General features: G+C 43.1%; 1 protein-coding gene and 1 long non-coding RNA gene across 5 annotated transcripts in view; one reads left to right on the forward strand and one right to left on the reverse strand.

Annotated features, from left to right (window-relative positions):
- The window catches only part of LOC111943248 (uncharacterized), a 14,097-nt gene extending 5,938 nt beyond the window's left edge, over positions 1-8,159 (reverse strand). The window contains exons 1-2 of the long non-coding RNA XR_015284671.1: positions 7,179-8,159; positions 4,367-6,587 (exon numbers count right to left, since the gene is read on the reverse strand). This is a non-coding gene — a long non-coding RNA (uncharacterized LOC111943248). The remainder of the gene's footprint in view (positions 1-4,366; positions 6,588-7,178) is intronic.
- Positions 8,160-20,965, forward strand: part of THSD1 (thrombospondin type 1 domain containing 1) — a 26,961-nt gene continuing 14,155 nt past the window's right edge. The window contains exons 1-5 of one of the 4 annotated variants that reach the window (XM_086881402.1): positions 8,165-8,398; positions 8,957-9,179; positions 13,027-13,143; positions 14,489-14,627; positions 19,918-20,883. In XM_086881402.1, the coding sequence (XP_086737528.1) occupies positions 14,570-14,627; positions 19,918-20,883 (1,024 nt within the window). In that variant the 5' untranslated portion in view covers positions 8,165-8,398; positions 8,957-9,179; positions 13,027-13,143; positions 14,489-14,569. Of the gene's footprint in view, positions 8,399-8,956; positions 9,180-13,026; positions 13,144-14,488; positions 14,628-19,917; positions 20,884-20,965 lie in introns of all 4 variants that reach the window. The other 3 variants (XM_086881400.1, XM_086881403.1, XM_086881401.1) reach the window with 3 other exon arrangements.

A 20,965-nucleotide genomic window follows, 5' to 3' on the forward strand; every position in this document is an offset into this window, starting at 1 on the left:
TCACGATACATGATCATAACCTCATTTTGCCAGGGCTGCCTATATAAATAGTGCTTGTCTTTTTATGGAGCAGTCTTAAATGATGATTATGTTTTTCATTTTGAAACATGGGCCTTTTTATACCTCAGACAGGAAAACACTCCTCAGGAATTTGTACATTTTTTCTGTTTCCTTTGCCTTTGTTTTCAGGAAAATTAGATTTAGCCTATGGAAACATAGATCTAATCTAGACCATATTTCTGAATTGCAAATTTTTTTTCTTCTGAAAACTACATGTGGATGTGCATTTAGAAGTTTTCAGAAATTTATCTTTCATAATCATTAGTGGGTGCATATTGATTAACTCTTTGATGCTCAGTTCTTCTAACCAGGACTTTTACGGTTCGTCCAAAGAGCCTGACTGTGCTTCTAAAATTAGGGCAAGTATTGCCCCTGAATTCATGAGTACAGTAGTTGGAGACAGTAGGAGCCTGTTGCCAACAGTAGAAGTTCTGCTTCCTGAAGAGCAGATGAGTTCCTGGGAAGCACTCATCTGCAGCTGGACAGTTCTTTGAAAATACATACTGCAAAGGCAGTTCAAAATTGTTAGTGGATTTGATAAGGAATCATAATTTTCTCTGGGAGGAGCTCCCTCACCAATATATTTTCTGTTGACAAATATGACCACTACGTTCCTTCTCCTGTTCTAGCAGTTCCCATTTCATCCTAACTCTTAGCCCTTCAGGCATTCCTGTAAAATGCAAGACCCCTATAGTTCCAAGTCACCTGCTAGGAACACTTCAACTATCATTTTGTTCTCTGAAGAATAACCTACAAGTATTCATGCTGAGAGAATATTCTAGACATGTCTCTTGGCAACATTTGTCTGTATTTTAAGTATCTATTTAAATACTTTTATTGGAGAAGAAGTCCAAGTATCTGTCCTCCCAGACACCTCCCAGGTAGCTGTCCTGTCCAGCAAGCTTGAGAGTAATTTTTCTTTGTGGTTTAGAGTTAAGGTATTACTCCCCTCCCCCCCCCCAAAAAAAAAAAAGGCAACAAAAAAAAAAAGCCCACCACCAAAAACACACATCAAAACAAAAATTCCAGGAGTGACTGAGACATCTTAAGTTTCAGAAAACCCCACAGCCTGCTAGTTAGTACATGCTCATGGAGGGGCAGGCCTGACAGAAACCACACTGCTTCATATCCCTGCTACACAGCAAAGACCAGGTAGGATCTGGGATTCCCGGTTTCCCACCAGACTCTGAATGCTGTGACTTCAAGTTTTCTACTGATGAAAGAGTGCATTAAACCCTGGTCTGCCATGCTCAGAGCAGAAATGGACAGCAAGTTCAAGGTCAAAGGGGCTGGTACTGGTGGAATAGTCAGTGTGAATCTAGTCCTGCTCTGACCACAAGGCTCAGACTAGACTTTCTGTACTGGAATACAGTTCCAAGTGTTTTATGTACTTCTATTATCATCAGCATTATCTCAAGAAGTTGTAAGGGTGGGGGATCTAATCTAAATGCTGTTTCACTGTATTTTTCAAGCAAAAGGTCAAATCAATGCTCCTGTTTCACTTGCTTCATACATGCAGAACACTTCCAAAAACTAAGAGACAGGAGTTATTTGCTTTTAAAAAAAAATTAAAAAAAAAAATTGCAGGAGGATACATCCTGTGTGATGCATTGTCTTTTTACAAGAACAAAAAAAGCCAGCACAGTTGCACGGAATACTTTTGTGTTGCTGGTGTGGCATTTTTACTGTGGCTATTTAGTGACTCACATCATGTAGGTAATTTCTTTCTAAATGTTGCCTAAATATAACAGTGTTGGATATGGTATATGGGAAACGTCTGTTGTTTCAGCCAGGCTTAGCAGCTGTGTGTGTGTGTGGCATAATTCTGAGTTTCACTTAGCATTGGACAGGGAATTTGAGGTGTGTCCTTAAATTGCAAAGATCTGGTTTGATCCACCCATTAGATAAGAATGGCAAAACTCCCACTGACTTCAAACACAGGCTTTGTTGTGATTATCAAATGTTGACTAGTTAGCAGGTCTGGAAATGGGTGTATTGGATATGGCTGAGCTCTGGCAGGGAGAAGGAAGAGCTTAAAACACATTCTGGAGTGAAAGTCAAAATGTTTTGGTCTTTTCCTAGTTTAGAAACATCAAACTAGGCACAACTGTTGGAAAGCGGCTGTTTCTGGTCTTTCTGCATTCTTGCTGTTTTATCCACAGTGTTTTGGGAAAGTCCAAGATTAGGATAATTCTTTTTTTCCACCAGGACTCTAATCTATTTATAAGTTAGAAGGCCAGAAGAGAACGATCATCTAGCTTGACCTCTTGGGTAACAGAAACTGTAGGACTTCCCTTATTTAATTTGTGTTTGAGGCAGAATTCCTCTTTAGGAACAACTAGAGATTGCATTTTCGGGGAAATCCCACTGCAGCCCTTGGCCAATTATTCCATTGACTATTACCTGTTGGAAAAATGGTTTTGGTGTACAAAATCAGAATGTGTTTAGCTTTGTCTTCTAGCCACTAGACCTAATATTCAATAACAGCTTTATGAAGCATGAGTTCCTGTCATGCCCAGTCTCCTGGAATATAACAGTTTCCTAAACATTGATCATTTGGAGTATTTTTGCCCACCTTGTTCTTTCTTCTGCTCTTCCAAAGGCTTTCCATAGTTACCTGATAGGCCCCCTAAATTGTTCGTATAAATTGTGAACACCAGCACTAGGCCAAGGAAGTGTTAAAGTAAGAAGTGTTACAGTAAAAGGGTTAACTGTAGAGGTAATTTGTTGGCCCAGTTTTTATACCCCCAGCCATGCCCACAGAGGGCATTCCTGCACTGTGAAACACAGGTTCAAAACTGCTTGTGCTCATTCACTTCCCATACACATAGCTCAGACTTGTCAAAGTAAAGTGACACCTTTCTCTGCTCCAAACCTGTGGGCAGCAGCACAAATTCAAGGATGTGACAGTGGGAGCTCAAGATTAGCTAACAACTCAGTCTGATCTCCAGATCTTTGTAATGACTCCCCGGGAGGGAGCCATGCATCCTACAAAGTTCTACAGTCTTTGTTCCCAGATGTGTCATTTTACAGGAGCTGTATTAAAACAGGTAGTGTTGGTATTGTATTACTCAGAAATTGGTCAATTCTGAAGAAAAGTCATTATCACTGAATATTCTCCCAGTCTTTTTGTTATCTGAAAACTTGAGCAGTGATGATATTACATCTTTTAGGTCTCTGAAAGAAGTTTTAAATTGCTAAAGCCTAAAAAGCCTGTTTTTAAACCTTTAGGTTAATACATCCTCCATGAAAATTCCACATTATAAGGACATATTGAAATCACTTCATCAACACCTAATCCTTTTAAAGCATAATGTGCTAATTCTGCACAAGCATCCTTCATGGAAATATTAGGTCTTACCCCAATCCAAATATTCTATGGAAATGTTAAGTATTATTACATTATACCATTACTTCCTTTACTTGCCAAACTTGTAAATTTATCTAAAATACATTTTCCACCAACTTCAGTCAAGTGATATTGGTAATGGTACTCTCCCTTTTATTATCAGCTTCTCCATCTCTATTTCTAGAATCAGGGCTGTTCTCTCTTTACAAACCAGCCAAATCAATGAAAACCCATGCCTGGTAATTCATCCAGTGGTCTGAAACCTTCACAGCATCTCCAGACCAACTTTTTGGGGAAATAATATTAAAAACTGATGGATGAAAGTTTATCCAGAGCTGCTGATTTTAAGTTCTTTAACTGGAGCAGCTCTTACTTTACATTCTCAGGCTTGCATTGGTACAGGAAATATTTTAATACCAATCTGGAACATGGCTTTATTGTCTGTTTTCTATCCCAGAACAGAAATATTTATTGAACATCAGTGTTTCCTTTGCAATCCACTTGATAAGTAAAATTTTTCATATACCAGTAGAATAACAACCATTCCTTAGTTTCAAATTTATATTAAAATGATACATCTTTGCCACTCAGCATTGCTGATTACAGATCTCATCTCTTTTACATTCTTTACTAGTTTTATGCTTCTGATTTTGAACTATTTCTGACAATTTTAGCAGTTTTTCCTGCTTATTTTTATTAATTTATGTGCTTATTTTATTAAATTTAAATTAATTTAAGCCTTTCATCATTAAATTATTCATATTCTTGTCAGTTCTCCAACCAAGACTGCAGTGCAACCTCTCTTTTTTTTTTTTTTTTTTTTTTTTTTGAGAAAGATTCTTGAACAATGCAGAGATACTGTTTCCAAAAGGCCATGTTTCAGTTTTTCACTCTTTCCAGCTTTTTGAATTTTCCCCCTAAACCACCAAATATTTATATTACCATTTTGGCCTTTACCTTGATTCTCTGTAACAGATGACTCTCTTGTATCCCAGCCAGCACTGCTTTGGGGGTTTCACAATTAAATCTCCTTTGCCAGTGTGGATGAGGGCAAACAGATTTCTCTGGCTTGCCTGCTTATTATTACTACTCCCGCTAGGAAGCTTGAGGTCAATTTAATACCAGCAAGTGAAGGCTTTTAGCATATTTTGCACAGATAGAAATCACATACAATGTCACATCTCTCCCCACTACACAGAGCAGAGAGGGAATTTAGTAGCCAGCAATTCTGCTTTCACACCTGGTGGTCTCTGGACAATATGTGCTATTACATGATCTTGTTTTCACGCCAACTTAAAAAAAAGACATTTTCTTCCCAGCCCAACTGTGCCGGCAGTGGGGATACAGCCAGAAGCCAACACACCACCTTATGCCCACTGAAAACCACCAACACAGCCAATCTGGTGATTGTGCCCTTCACGTAAGTACCCTCAATCTGTAAAGTCAAGCAGATCGGTTTCAGGTCCTGGCTGCAGTCAAGGTGGCTGATCTGGCCGTGCTAAGCAGAGGCAGCTGCCCACAGCCTCTGGCACCACCCATCACCACATGTGCAAGTGATTTCTGCACAGCTGCCAGCAGCTGGAAAGCACATAATCCCAATTTTACAGGCCATGAAGATTTTCCTGTCTGACCTTCCTGCCATGGCTGTCCTCAACATTTCAGCCACACGGGCTCCCTCAGCCCAGCAGCTACCTGGGATCTGTGCGCAGGTGGGATCTGTCTGCACTCCCCGCTTGCTTACCACGCCGGCAGCTGGTGCTAGAGATCAGCAATTAAAGGTTACTCTTTGTATCCTTCAGTGTCTAACTTAATTTAGATCTCAACGTTTTGGCTGTGGGCTAAATGGGTACTCGTCTGCTCCCTTGTTCTCCCGTCCCTTCTGTTGTTAGCTCCTCGCTCTCCAGGGAGACCAACTTTAATGGCAAGGATTTTATCCACCGCTAGCCAGATGCCTCAGAGACCAGCTCCGTTGAAGCATTTTAATGAAAAATATGTTCCTGATGAAATTTGGATGGCATGTTAACAAAGACAGATCTCAGTTCTCAGCACCACAGCAGGTGTATTATGTGCAAACATAATCCACTGTGCTTCAAAGGGTTTAATAAAGTAGCCTGTCTATTTATCCTGTGTTCATCCTCCTGTTATCAGGGTCTTTACAATTTCTACCATACAATCACAGTGGCAACTTGTGATTTCTAATCACCATTTTTTGGACTCTGTCCCCTTTTGTAAGTGTTGGCACAAAGGTGATACAGGTCTGAAAGAAGGCACTGAGGGGGAGTGCAGTGACCTGAGCTAGCTTTGTTTCTGACTTTACAGTTTGAGCAAAATCTCAGTGAATCAGTTTACTCTGGCAGAAAAAAAAAATAAGGCAAAGCCTTTTTCATCAGCAGAGGGAAACAAAAGATCAAAGATCACTCGTAACTCATAAAATACTGCAAGGCCATTGGATCAAAGGCACTATAATAAGTGAAAAATACTGTGATACAAGTAAAACATCTTGCCATGTGTTCCAGACTCTTTCCTGCTGCATGGATTTCTTTACTTTCTCCTCTGCATTACAACAGAGGAAAGAGATTTTTTTTACTAGTGATTAAATCTTCAAAAGATTGTGCTCATAGTGGAAAAAAGCCTGGCAATAGATTCACCGATGTAAGATTTTTCAGATGTTAAATACAGGCAGCAAGTGAGACTGGAGTTTCAGTCTTGGACTTGAGCAGCCATTTCAGAGCAGACATTTCATTCACCTCACTCTTTTTCTTCTCTGAGCTTCTCCATCATCTGGAATCTACTTACAGTATTGTTTGCTTTATTACCATGTGTGATTTATTTCCTGTTTTGTTCAAACCAGACCTAGTGCCACAGTGCATTCACTTGTGCCAGCTGGTACCTTCCATGACCAATGGGAAAGATGCTCCTGGCAAGACTGTGCACCTCTGCACTTAGCACTTCTACAGTGGCACTGCCTGAAGCTGAATTCTTGCTTCCAGAGTCACATAGACCAGGACCAGACATGGACACAGGAAGGTCCTCAGCATTCAAAGGAAGTGTTTCCCAATCTCACAAGACATGGCTCAGGTCATGTAGCTGCAAGTGTCTGGTGAAAAAATGCAGCATCCTTCACTTTTTTGACTGAATACACACGTCTGTATCCTCCAAAACATCGAAAAAATCTTACCTACAATAAAAGACAGACAAGTTAAAAACCCCCAGTTGTACACACTTCTACTAAAACTAAGAGAATATTTAGAATTTGAATTGTTCAAAATAAAATGTTTAAAAGCAGCCCAGAAAATCATTATGACACCCATATAGTTCCCTTTTTGCTGTCCAGAATACAGTCTGAGCTCCTCAGCAAGGATTTATCTTGTTCTCCCAAAGGCTTTGTCAGTACTCCAGATGGCATTGTGCCTGTGAAGCATTAACCACTGCAGACCCCAGCTAGCATACAGAAAACGGCTTTAGCAGGAGGTTGATCAGAGTCCAGTGACAGCAGTTGGCAACAACCCTAAGCAGCTGTTTGGTCTCGACACTTGGGGCAGAGATACCCACGCTGCCTGGAAATTGTATTTTCTGAGTCATATAGATGATACAAGTTAACTACGAGAGATCTTCTAGTCTGTTTTTAATTCTGAACAACAGAAGCTGAGGATTCCTTCCTCTTGGGCCTTTATGTCATGCCCACACTTATCATAAATGAAGGATAAGCAGGAAAATTCATTTTATGTCATACTGTCTGATGTAAATGCTCCTTAAAATCCTTCCCTACCTTTATGGGTATGTAGGTATCCATTGGTCTATATTTAAACCACAGACTTCATGTCATGCAAATAAATTTAACAACAGTCGGAGATAAAATAGTCTGTTGCTTAAAAACAGATGGAAAGGGCTTTTCTTAAAGAAGTCTCTGCAGGAGGATAGTTTCATCATGTAATAACAGTTCCTGAATATTGTCCATGAACACTGGACGTGACAAATACCCACATATATATGACCCTCAGCTGCAGACGGGCACATCAAGGAGCTGGTGCTGCTCTTTCTTTGACGCCCGGTCTCCACCGCTGCAAGCTGGCCCGCTGACTCTGGAGAGCGGCCTCCGGCCTGCCCGCCGCTCTCCTCGCAGGTCATCAACCAGCCTGGCTCCGACGTGCCAGCCCCTGCCTGGGCAGGTTGCCCTTACCAACGCCCAGCGGGAGGGCAGTGATTTTCACGGGGTACACTGAATTGGAAGAGACCCACGAGGATTATAGAGTCCAACTCCTGGCCCTGCACAGGACACCCCCAAGGGTTGCACCATGAGCCTGAGAGCGTTGTCCGAACGCTTCTTGAACTCTCGGGCTGGTGCTGTGACCACTTCCCCGGGAAGCTGTTCCAGTGTCCAACCACCCTCTGGACGAAGGTTTCCTGACATCCTACCTAAACCTCCCCTGACACAACCTCCGGCCACTCCCACGGGTCCTATCACCGCTAACCACAGGGATCAGTGTCTGCTCCTCTGCATCTCATCGTGAGGAAGCTGCAGACTGCGATGAGGTCTCCCCTCATTCTCCTCCAGGCTGACCAATGACCTCAGCCGCTCCCCGTACGGCTGCCATACACACCGCACGCACCGTGAGGGGAGCTGCGGGGCTGCCACAGGGCCCTCACCGGCCCGGGGGTGCACACGGCTCGGGCGCGCCCCTCACGCCTCTTCTCTCCCGCCGCGGCCCGGCGGGCGGGCGTGTGAGGGCGGCGCGGCCGCGGCGGGGCTGGGCCGGGCTGGGCCGGGAGCGCCTCGCCGCCAGGGGCGCGGGCTGCCCTCGCTCGGCGCCCGCCGCCGCCCCGCGCCCGCTGACAGCCGCCCGCAGCCGCCATTTAACCCTCCTGCCGCCGCCCCCGCTGGGCAGTGAGCGCCCGCCCGCCGCCCCGGGAAGCGCCGGCGGCGTCTCCTCCACGGGAACGACCGCGCTCTATCCCCGACTCGCCGGCCGCTCCGCCCGCGGCGTGGAGGTGAGCGCGGGGCGGGCAGAGGGGGAGCCGAGCCCGGGGGTCCCGGGGCGCGGGCGGGTCGCTGGGTGCCGAGGGATGGGGCGGTGAGGAGTCCGGGCTGCCCCGGGCTCGGAGCCGGCCGGGGGGCGGCCGTCGGCGCGGAGCCGGCGGTCACGGGCGGGGAGAGCCGTCGGTCGAATCGAGCGGTGCCGCGGGATCGCGCCGTGATCGCCGTGACGCGCGGTCCTGGAGGTGGTGTAAAACACCCGTGTGCCGGCAGGTCCCGGGTTTGCCCCTGCCCGGGTATTCTCTGTGGTCGCCTCTGCCCCGGAGGCAGCGGCCGTCCCGCCCGGAGCCACGGTGCTCCAGCGCTCTCGAAGTGCCGGGAGCATCGGCACCGGGAGCGACTGCCCGGGTTCTTCACCCGAGTCCCCAATAGGTAGGAATAATTTTAGTGGTTTTAAGCATGTTTGGTGATTTCTACTTTATATCAGTCACTAGAGCGGTCAGAACCGTGAGTACACGGCAAGCCCAGTGTAAAGTGTAGGAGACAGCTTCCCAATTCTCTCTTTAATGCAGATACTTCATGGTATTATGGACCTGCTCCTGTATTAAACTTCTGATTTATCAGAAGTACATATATATCTATGTTCTCCATACGATGAGCTTCATTATAAACTCCACCAAAAGGGGAATTCGAGGAACAGTGGGCAGTATATATATATTTTAAAGAAACTCTGAAGGAGGAAGGAAAGAATGGATGACTGTATTCCTTCCCTCATACTATAAGCTCTCATCTAAGGTATTTAATTCTTTGAATTCTTTACTTATTATTGCTCGAACACCTTCCCAAATTTCTTTATGCTTAATAAACTTATTTTCACTGTACATTTTCCACAGTAAATATCATCCCTATGCTATGTCTATTGTAAGCCCTTCGGTTTCAAAGAACAGATGTTGCTGGCCAGCTTGCTCTTGAATTGCTATGTCAGTATCAAAAGGAGCTGAGAAATACCAGGATTTTGTGAGATTTGATCCCAAGTATTAATGAAAATACGCTTTACCAGCTAATTATTGTTTATTTCTTGCACATGCAGGATCTGGTGCTGTCAGTTTCAGCTTAGTGAATTTAGATGAATAATTTTAATCAAGTCATTATCTGATAACAATGTAAAATTGTTGGATGTGTAAATAAGCCTGAAAGATGCCTTTGAGGATGTCAGCTCCAGCCTCCTGCTGTGGCAGACATCACATAGACACTTTCCTGGCTAAACTCAGTATCTTCCGAGAAGTGGCATATTTTTGGCCCTGACCACTCTGGCTGGTCAGCAGTGATTAGATTTTGATAAAATGTGATGCATAGTTGAGGTATTCTCTCTTTACTGTCAAAGTGGAGAGATTATATGGGAGGTTCTGAAATTCCCAGCAGGTGGTAACATTTCAATAGCTGCCTAATCCCATTGCAATAAGCACATGATAGTTGAAAATAATTAATCTTTTTTCCAACATACAGATAAAATATGAAGAAAACCTTAAATTTGAGGAAATGCTGCAGATAAGCATTTCATTTTGCTGTTAGTGCTGCTTGTGAAATGTGGGGAGGATTTAGGGACTTTCAGGCTTTTCTGTCTGTAGACTGTTTTGCCATCAGCCTCTCATACAGAGCCAGAACTGTGCAGATTTTGAGTTGCAAATACAACTGAAAAATGTTTACTAGTGAACAGCTAAAAAGGATTTTTTTTTCTCCCTAATTCCAATAAATATCCAGATCCTGGCTGGTTGCTGGGTCCATCAGAGGTGCCTGGAGTAGGTGCTGCTGCCAGGGGCAATGCTTGGGGCAGGTTGGTTCCAAGAGGATCCCTCCTCAGCCTGACACCATACCGCCCCCACACACACCCACTCCTTCCCCAAGCCCTTCTCCCACCTAGCACTCACGTGTGCCCTAAGTCAGGGGGGCTTCTGTGGTTGTGTCCACCTTCACCTGCAGCTGTGGGGCTGGTGGGACAAGGAGAGAGCAGGGCTGTGCTCAGAGGAGAGATGAGCAAGGCCAGGCCTGTTACTGAAGGAGGATGTGAGCTAGGGCAGGGGAGGGCTCAGCTCTTGGTGGGGATTTCCAAAGAGGAAGAGGTCTGAGGGTACATGTGGGAAATATGGGATCCACCAGTGGCACTTTCTTTACATGAATGAGGCTCCAGAGCACAAAGGCTTTGAGTGCCACGGATTTGTGTTCTCATTAAACTCCACGCTTGGTCATGGAGTGTCTGATTAATTCCCGAATGCCCTTTCTTAACTACAAGGCTTATTTGCCTCTCATCTCCCTAAGGCAGGGGGAGTAGGCACTGAATGCTGTGCTGTTGCAGTTGGTGAAGGTGGTAACTGCTAAATCAGCAGGTGACAGCTCTCAGAAGAGGTGCCTGGCGTCTGAAATGTCGTGTCTGCACTGCAGCCTTGGATACTGCTGCAAAAATACTAGGAATCATAAATCCAGTTGGTTTGGTTAGTTTGGTTTATTTTAGGGTTTTTTTTGTAAAACCAAAATTATCCCAATACACTTTATGGTTCTAACGATATAGAGAAATAGGGACATTTTAAAAATAGATTAATACAAGTGATTGTAATAGGCAGTATTATAGCCTATTCTGTTACTTATTTGCAAAAAATATTCTAAGTACAATTTCAAATTTCACATCCAGCTCTTATATTGTTTGTGACACTGTGGTGCCTGCAAACCTCACAGCTAATGAGGATTTATTCTTGTAGCCCCCATACCAGATAGGGAGATGGAGTCTCCAGTGGAGAGTTGTGCCACAGGAAAGCTGAGAGATGTGACCAAGATAGCACAGGAAATCTGCTGCAGAGCACGGACTCAAAGTTCTCCCGTGTCATTTGCGTTGCACACAAGCCTCTTGGTCTTCACTTCCTAAGCACTTTATGGCTTATGCCCTCCTCATCTGTCATTTCAAATTCCCTTTGGAGAGGAAATCTTCCACTTCCAATCAGGCCATTACACTGTCTCTTGGAAGAAGAAAGCATCTTTTTATGTTGCTATGCTTCTGCTGCATTTTGCACAATGGAGCCTCAGTTCATGCTTGTCCACGAGAGCAATAAATTTAAAAAGCCAATTATTTGAAGTCTGATAGCCTTCTCTGTTCCATCATTTTTCATCTCGTTAAGTTAATGAACTTGAGGTAGATCTGAATAGAGTAGAAACCATTTAAATGCACTGTCTGCTTCAAAAAGCAAAATTTTATGAGTGTGAGAAGAGGAAAAATATTTGAGCAGGAGGAAAATATATGGAGTATTTGGAAGAAGACCTAAAAATGAGAAGAAATCTAGAAAAAAATTGGCTTAGAGAAGACAGAGAGGAGAGGGCAAAATTCTGAGCTGAGCTTAGAGGTGTAAACCCTGTCTGAAACTGAGATGAGGCAAAAGGAAGGAAAAGTGAAGGAGGGGGAGAGGAGCAAACCTGTGCAGAAAGAGAGGAGTACGGAGATACTACTACACCAGAAATGGGCTGCCAATCCTTGCATTTAGAGTTGCTATTGGAATTCAGCTAGCGAAGGTGCAAAAGCTCAGGGAGGCTTCATGGGGCACTTTAATTGGAGCTTTGTTCAAAGGCAGGGCTGCACTGCAGCCGGTAGCCTGAAGTCGCTGTATGTGTGCGAGGTGGGAGGGCTCCCGCTGCAATCCAGTCGCTGCAGAGGCGTGCAGAGGGTGAAGTAGCCCCGGGCTAGGCTTCCAGAGGTACCAGATCTCACTAATTGGAAGTTAGTTTTGGTACAGTTTCAAATACTCCAGTTCTAGCCTGGGTGTTACCCGCACTGCACGCCGGAATATTTTCCCAAGCGAGTCAAGATAAGGCAGAAGGAAGGGTGAGAGGGAAGGAGGTTTTGGTGTGACGAATGATTGGTGTTACCGAAACAGCCAAGGGCTCTGGCACTGGGCTCCATCCACGGGCTTGATTAGAAAGAGTCTCTGTCCTGAAAAGTCTTTACTATAAATAACAGAGCGTGAAAGATGGGGTGGAAAGGAGGGGAGCAGACTAACGCTGCAGTTTGCTGACATTACGTCTGGCAGTGGCAGGAATCGGAAGAGAAGTCGGGTCTGGTCCCTCTGCCTCCCGCTGGCACCCTGTCTCATGAACCACGCCGCTTTTTCCTCGGTTGGGCTGATGTGCAAATTAAGATGTACGGCAACTACCTCAAGAGTGCTCTCCTACACAGGCTTTTTTCTTTTTTTCCTGAGCATTTATTCTCCTTTCCACAGCTTCATTTCCTCTGTGCAGTGTGTCGCTCATTAGGCTGAGATTAGGATTATTTGAATTTCATCTATCAGTGTGTGACTTTCTGAAAGAAGTATTTGTAAAAGTCATTTGAAGGCTGTGTCTAGGAAAGCTAGGAATGGAAAGGGCCCATTAAAGTCATCCAGCACAATCACGACAGTGGCACACTAATCAGTTTTCCCCCACTTTATTTTAGAGCAGTTTGCAGCAATGCCACATATCTTCTTTGATATTTCTTTGAGCGGTTAATGCTAGAGGCCAAAACATGTATCACAATTATTTTTTTTAAGTGAAGCCTGCTTTTTCTTCTTTGGACTGCTTTGATTCCTTGTTTCGATTAACTGATTAGTGATCAATAACGATACAGGCAAGGAATGATGTTCCTGCTGTGATGCTGCGCCTGCTGCCGGCAGCCGGAGGAGTTCGGGAGCGGCTGTCCCTGGAGGCAGGCTGGCTCCCCGCCGCCCCTCTCCCGAGGCACGAGGTTTGTCTTCCTGTAATTTACAGCGTATCAAGCGAAATTGAGGGTGGTGGCGGTATCACTGGCCCTATCTCATGCTTTCTGGAGCCTTGTCAAGTTCCTGGGCCAGATGATGATTATTCCTTTCAGATATGTGCAGCTATTATTGTAATGGGCTTTTACTGAGCAAGGCTGTGCTGCTAGTCTCTTCTTAGAAATTGTTCTCTCCAGCACTTGGCACAGAGAGCAGTTCAAAAAGCTTTCAAGTAACATGTCTGCTGCTTCTTAGTTTAACAAGACAAGCAGTGTAATTGTTGAAATATCTTATTTGTGATTCCTAAAGACATACGTGATCTTTACCGTACTTGGTTCCTATGTTTTATCATTATCCTCCAGAGTTTGGTCACTCCTAGCTTCTGCCTGCTCCAGGGACAGCTTTCTCTCATAAAATTAGGTTGTAAACTTGATGGGTCAAGACTTTTCCTGCGTGTTTGTGAGATGGTAAGCATAGTGACTGACCTACAGGTGCTCCTGTGAAACATAGGAGAGCAATTCTTACATTTTGAAATGGCTTCTAAGTAGAATTTGTTTTTAATTCCCTCCTACTTACGCTTCTGAAGGAAGCTGTTTTTTTTGCTGCGATCATTGTGCTTTCAACCTATTTTATCTAATTGTTGCAAGACTCATAAGGACTAGTTTAAGCCACATGGACATACAACTGGGAAACTTGGCGAAAGAAGTCTATTTCTATTGGCTCAGCAAAGGCTGTAGTGAATGTAAACTTAAATTATGGAGGAAAAAGTGGCAGTTAGCACCTTCCCCATCTGAGCAGTCAGAATAATATAAAAGGCACTTACAGATTTTTTATAAATCTGGTAAGATCACTAAGTGTATTACTAGACCTGAATAACAGAGGAGTTCGATGACCAAAAAAAGCACTTTGCTGCTGAGCTGCTTTTGTACTTGAAAGCAGCTGACAAAGGATATGAATTGTGTACCAGCAATAAATCTCCAATATTGGTATGTGCCAAGCTCAGCATTATATTTTGTATAAAATACTCATTATTTTGCTGTTGTGAGCCTCGGTCATAATATAAGATATCCACAGCAGCAGTTCCTGCAGTGCAAAGATAAAATTGTTGTTATCTGTCTTTGTTGTTCTGGCTCAGGAGCTGCATTTCAGGATGGAACAGTATTGTACAGTGAGTTGCAGCTGTGCTTATTCAGATGCATTTATACAGTGTTAGTGATTGTTAAGTAAATGAGAGAAATATTAATTAATAGTTTTTTAATACTTCTTTAACTTATTAATGGTATGTCTTCTTGTACTGAAGCAAAGTTGACACAGTTGTAATTTTTTAACTTTTAGGTGTTCTTGGAAAACGTGCTGGCACTTTGGAGCTGAAAAGGGACATGAGGAGTAAAAGGACCCCGGATCTCACTGGTCAGAATGAAACAGATGTTGAAAGATTTTTCAAATCTGTTGTTAGTAGTGCTCTGTGACTATGGTGAGTATTAGAGCTGTCAAAGGAAAACTGTGATGTACATTCACAAGGTGGTTTTGAATGGTGATGTTTCCAGGTGATCTGTGGAAATGAAATGCTACAGAAGCCACCACTGATAGGCACAGAATTTAGTCTAGATCTTATTCAGTAGTTTGGTGGAAAATGCAACTTGCATAAACTGCCCCTTTTCTGTCAGGACCCTTTCCTGCTGTAAATTAGCTCAGAGAAATAAACGGGATAAATGAACACATGTCCATGAGCATCAAGGGACTGTCTGTGCTAGAAGTAGTAACTGGAACTGCTCTCTTGTAAGACTAATATTTCATAATATTTAACAGATATCATGGAAGATAGGCCTGGTTTAGGTAGCCATAGGGTGGAAATGTGCACAGAACTACCTATTTCTCTCCATTACGGGGAAAGGAACCTGGGTGGTTGGCTCATATGTGAGCTTCTACAGTACAGCCAAGCTCCTATGGCTGAGTGAGCCCTCATCTGATGTATCTAAGCTGCTACCCAGAGAACCTTTGAGTACAACAAAGGTATTCTTTCCTCTGATATGAGAAACCAAAGGATGATGTTCATACTCACTCAATCTTAGTCACATAAAAATAGGCAGGTAGTCAGTCAGTCTTGTCTGAGTAGTCCATGCACAAATCCATACTTCCTGAAAGCAGCTCTTACCCATCTGCAACTGAGATGTGTAGAACGAAAAAGCACCTCCTTCTCACCATCAGCTGCCAAGGAGGGAAGTTAGACATCCAAGTTCAAGTCAGAAACCTTCAAGATGTCTACAAGATGGAGGCATCATATGTATGGTGTCTTATCCTTTCCAAAAATATACTAAGTAGGAAGTAGGTTTGCAAATGACTTTCTTATTGCTGAGTAAATTAGAAATTCTGAAAATGGGACTCTTAATTCCTAAGCAATTGGTGTGTTTTAGAAAATTTCATTCCTTGTTTAAAAGCCAGCGTTGTTCTGACAGCTGCAGTAAGTTGTCAAACTATGCTGAAGGATTAAGCTGTGCACTGCAGAAATAAGTACAACATGGAAAACACGGGAGAAGGAGTGGTTAATCCCTACTTATAGAATGAGCTGTTTGATGCAAGACAACATCAAACAGCTGAAGATGTCTTACAAAAGAGAGAAATGGACAAATACACAGTTTGCTGTCCTTGTGTAAGTGAGAAAAATCTGATTATAAGTAATGACTGAACAGTAGATATGCTACCCATTCCTCTGTGCATCTTTCATCTCTGCTGCAGGACAAGGGATTCCTAAAAGATGTAGAGAACCTAGAATTTCTATCTTTTAGATGAATTTGGTTGTAGCAGAAGACCCTTGTCTGTGGCTTTCTGTAACATTTCTTCTTTTAATAAGACAGCTAACCAACCCAGGTAGATACATTGTACTATTGTATGAGTAGGTAATACCGTGAAGGTGAGTATGAAATTCACTGGAGCCAGGACGTGAGATGAATGATTACAGTATCCACTGGTTCTAGGTGAGCCAGTCCTGTAGACATTCACAGCTGGTTGACTCAGAGGTAAAAGCTATTATTCATGAACTTTACAGAGTGTGACACAGCAAGTAATTACAATGTGCAGTTAATGAGCTAAATCCCTGCTGCAAACTTTAGGTGCATCAACTTTCACTTTGTTTCCAGTTAAAGGGCAGCCCATAATTCAGAAAATTGCTTCCAAACGGTTCTGCATATTCATATCTTTGAATATTATTATGTACATCAATTTTAGATAACTATTTCACTTATAGAATTCTGTTTCAGGCAAAACTATTTTTTAAGTGATCCAGTATGCTCTGGAAAATTACTGAAGTGCTATAAAAAGCCCTAACATCCAACTAAACTGTATTCTCATTTCTTATCAGTATTACTGATGTTTTTGTTCTACTTAGCTCTGTGTTACTCATGGATGACAAGCCAACAGCACAACCCAAGTTGCCTTAAAAACGCTTAAAAATAAATAACTATCTGAATAGCACCCTCAAGTAATTCTTCTTGGTCTTCAGTGAAAGCAAGAACTTTTCTTTTAAAGTGTGAATTCTTAGAAAGACTCCTCTGGCAGGTTGTTGGTACCACAGCCAGACTTCTTTCAATGGGAGACCATTGTAATGACAACAAAAATGATACAAATCCATTGAAAGATGCCCCTGGCTGGCTGTCCAATTGTGTGGGACCAAGCTTTGGCACGTGGCAGAGTCATGGGTACGTAGTAGGCTGGAGGGCAGCTAAAGAAGCTTGCAGTGGAAGCTGTCTCCTTCTAACTGGTGTCTGTCAGAGCATTGTGAAAAACTGCTGTGTGGGCTGTCCAAATGTGCAAAGTTCTTTTTTACCAAACTGGGGGAAAAGATGCTGTGAACTGGAGTGCACCAGCCAGATCTCTGCAGTGCTGTAACAGCACTCACTTTCCTCACTTCCTGAGTCATCTGCACTTAGGGTTGAGGGACTGCTCCACACCAGTCCCCTGCCCTCCCTCCTGTCCTTCCTCCCAACATACAGAGTGGTGTTACTTCTTGTCTCAGCAATTCCAAAAAAAAAGCAGTGCAAGAGGGTCAAGACAGTTGTAAAAGAGACTAAGGACAATAAAGCAGTAGGTACAAACATCAGTGCTTTTCATTACTATTGATTGACTGGTTTTGTTGTAAGTTTACAGCTTAAAATTGAAATTTTTCATGCTGGGTTTTTGTCACAGTCTGATTTCCTTTTCCTTTAATGTTTCAGCTACATTGAATCTAGCTGATTACCATATAGAGAAATTCATCATTTTGCCCAGTATCAAAGAAGCAAAACCCCAGCAACTTACAGCCATTTCACTGGGAAACTCTAGCACAGCTGTGGGAACTTCATCTTTGTTATAGTGCTCACAGTGGCCTGGGACATGCTTTCTGCCGTCCTTTCAAAGACTTGCCTAGATCTGGTCCAGGTCTAAATCCTTGCAGATGACTTAGCAATGAGATTCTCTGAAGGGTCAAGTGTGCCTCAACTCCGGCTGGCTCCTCTTGCCAGCCCCATACAACACTGTGCATGCTCCAGCCCAGGGCAAGAATTCTCCAACATTATTGGACACAAAAGTTAATTGTCCTGTGCTCCCTGATGGAATGCTAGCACTGAGCAAGGAAAGTGGGAATGTGCTGGAGTTAATTGCAGGCCCAAGGAAGAGCAGAAGATAAAAGAGCTTTAAGATAAAGAGATGAGGGCAGGAATTTGAAGAACTGTGGTAACAGTAATGGAGTTAGGCTAGTACCCAAGAGATACTGAAAGTAGATGGTGGTAGAAACAGGACTGTAAGATATGGGCAGGCACATGTGACGGAGCCAAAGCATGAAGAGCAAGGAGAATGTGTTGCTGGGCAGTTCAGGGAGACATTTTTCGCAGGTGTTTAGGGTCTGTCTCTTCCTTTCTGAGTGTCCAAGTTCAGATCAGGTTTGCTTCGGTGCCATGTGCTCACCACAGCTGCGATGAATGGGATCCTGCTTTGGATGTCTTAAGGACCATTGTATTTGAAATCAGGTCCTGGCTCTCACAGGGCACCACAATTAGTTGGTACTCAACAGTTTTTACCTTCATGCCTGTGCCTTGGTTCCTAACACACTAAACAAGAATAGTGACCTCCTCTCATTTTTCAGGGATTTTAGAAGGAAAAAAGTCATTAATATTTCTAATGCACTACAATAAAAGGACAATAGAAGAGTCCATAGGGGAAATGAATAATTCTGTGTTATCAGGACAGATTTTGGACAGTGTGCAGTCAATAATACATAGGACCACCAACAGAAGAATGAGAACAAAAGAACCCTCTGGTAATGAGCTCCATCCATCTGCCAAATTAAGCAGTGTTTTGTGGAAATGCAAATGAAAGTCTTGAGTCCATACATTTAAGAGTATAGGTACAATTTATATGTGTAAGGCTGTGTGTGCCACCTTTACTCAGACTTTATGTATGTGGTTGGAGCTGGCTGTTTTAAGGACATGTTATAGCTGGTGGCAAGTAATAGGCTCTTTTTTTTCTAGTGCACACTGCACCCCACCCAGATGTAAATGTCTATATCCAGTCAGATGAATTTCTTCCTGAAAATTTTTCCTGCTGAGAAGAAAGCGAATCCAAGTTGACTAACTCAAATTGAAGCTTAGAGTAGTAGGCGTCTAATATGATGTGAGATGAGTCCTGCTACTCCTGACTGCTGAGTGCTTGCCTTGGCAGTTGCAGTGTTTTTCCAGCAAAGCTTTCTTTGAGGTAATCTTAAGACATGTGTAACAGATTTAACAAGTCAAAGTATTGTTAGTTGATACTACTTATGAAAGGATTGCTTTAACTGAAGTTTTACACTTCCGTGGCAGCTTCCATCCAAGACTCAGGAGCCCTTCCCCAGACAATTAATTAAATAAAGATGTCTCACAGCACATTCTCTATCTGGAATAGATGTATGCAGTTCCAATTTTTCAGATAACCTTTCTGTGTCTGAAATGCTTCAGGTTCAAGCATCACAGAGAAGGTAGTTGAGCTAAGAACGGAAATGTGATCTTCCCAATTTATTGCTTTAGATATCATCGCTAGTTACAGCATGTCTCAGGATAATTTGGCAACTTGCACAAACATGGTCATGCAAGAAGTGAATTTGAAAAGACTGCGCCATTTATAATGAAATGATGTCATTTAGACATGTTGCACCACATCTGAGACAAGAAAAGTGCTGCAGTCACCATCACTGTTATTTTCAGCTCTTTCACTCAAGTGTCTGCGATGCAAATGAGCAAAATGAAAGATTCATAAGACAGAGCAAGAGAAAAGGCTTCAAAAAGCATCATGCAGACTTCTTATTCTATTTAACTTGGGGGACATTTTTCATCTATCTGTATAAGAAACCACTGTCCTTTTTTGTTAAATTATGGCTGAAGCTGGAAAACAGCTGGCCTCTGTGCTGTTTAAAAATCTGTAAGTGAAAGAAGTTGAAGAGTTTGAGAATCTATTCTGATAAATTCAGTTTTCTGTTAATCTTTTGGGTGACTTGTGGTTTGCTTTAAAATACTGGTTTTTACCTTCCTGAATGTGTTACTGCAGTGGATTTTGAGCTGCTCCAAATCACATCTCTGCACAGAATAGAGATGTTGAACTCTAACTGCTATTGCTAGGACCTTTTCTTTTTTTTTCTGATCTGGTTCACATGAAACAGATTGAGAACCACTTTTAATATCCATTATTAAAATATTTGTTTTCTTCCAGAGGAATGATCACTTGTCTGTTTCTTAATACTGTTGTGCAACTTTTCCTTTCAGTTCTCGGCGAAATGGAGTATCTCCTGTTGGAGCACCCGGATCATGTAGCCTTCAGCAACGACACAGTGTCTGTGGAATATCAGTACTACAGTGGTGGTAATGTGACAGCAGAGCATGTGTCCATCCTTTTGCTGGATGCCAGCACCAGTGAGATAATTGCAAGAAAACAGCTTCCAGCAAATCAGTCCCAGGGGACGGTGGTGTTTGAGTGTTACCATTTCAAGAGTGCTGGTGATTTCTTGTTCAGAATGGTCTCTCCCAGTGACAACAGCAGTGCTGCCCAGTGGAGCAGAAGCAGCATGTCCACCCTCCGTGTGGAATGGCCTGTATTTCACATTGATTTGAACAGGAGTTCAGAGGTGCTTGGGAACTCCCTTAAGGTTGGACTTTTTACAAATGAGCAGTTATGTGCCATGAACAAGACTGTGGTTTCACTGGATGTGATATTCACCAGCACCCTTTATGAATTCAGAAGAGTGAGCTCTGATGAAACTCTGGGCATTAGAACTAGCAAAGGAGTCCCCCTGTCTAGGTCCCAGTGGGTAGAGCTTGATTGCCCACCCATTGGTCAAGAAATATACATCACTGTGTTACTGAAATCATTAGAAACACATTCCATCATTGCCTCCATAGGACCTGTAGATCTCCTCCACAAATTTGGATACAGACTGGTTGTGGCAGCAGAAGACACATGCAAAACTTTGGTTCAGGTCTTCGTAATCTCTCCACCGTGCACTTCTATCAATGGAAAAATCGTTGTTTATAAAGAGGCTCTCAAGCATCCGAGTCAAAGAACAACTTGGCTTTATGAAAACATCCTTCACCCAGGAGACAACAGAACAGAATTTAACTGCACTTTGTTTGATGTGGGGAAGAACAAATACTGCTTTGACCTCCTCCACTTCTCAAACCGAAGCTATTTTCCAGCAAGAGTTAAGGAGTGTGTGCTGATCCAAAGGAATATAGGTTTGTGCTGATGTTTTTCCTCTTTTTGCCAAAATCAGCACTCTTCCCAGGCAACGTGGGTAATGATTTTGGGTCTCCTGCA

The sequence above is a fragment of the Cyanistes caeruleus genome, chromosome 3 (assembly GCF_971803275.1).
Source record: "Cyanistes caeruleus chromosome 3, bCyaCae1.hap1.1, whole genome shotgun sequence".
Classification (NCBI taxonomy): Eukaryota; Metazoa; Chordata; class Aves; order Passeriformes; family Paridae; genus Cyanistes; species Cyanistes caeruleus.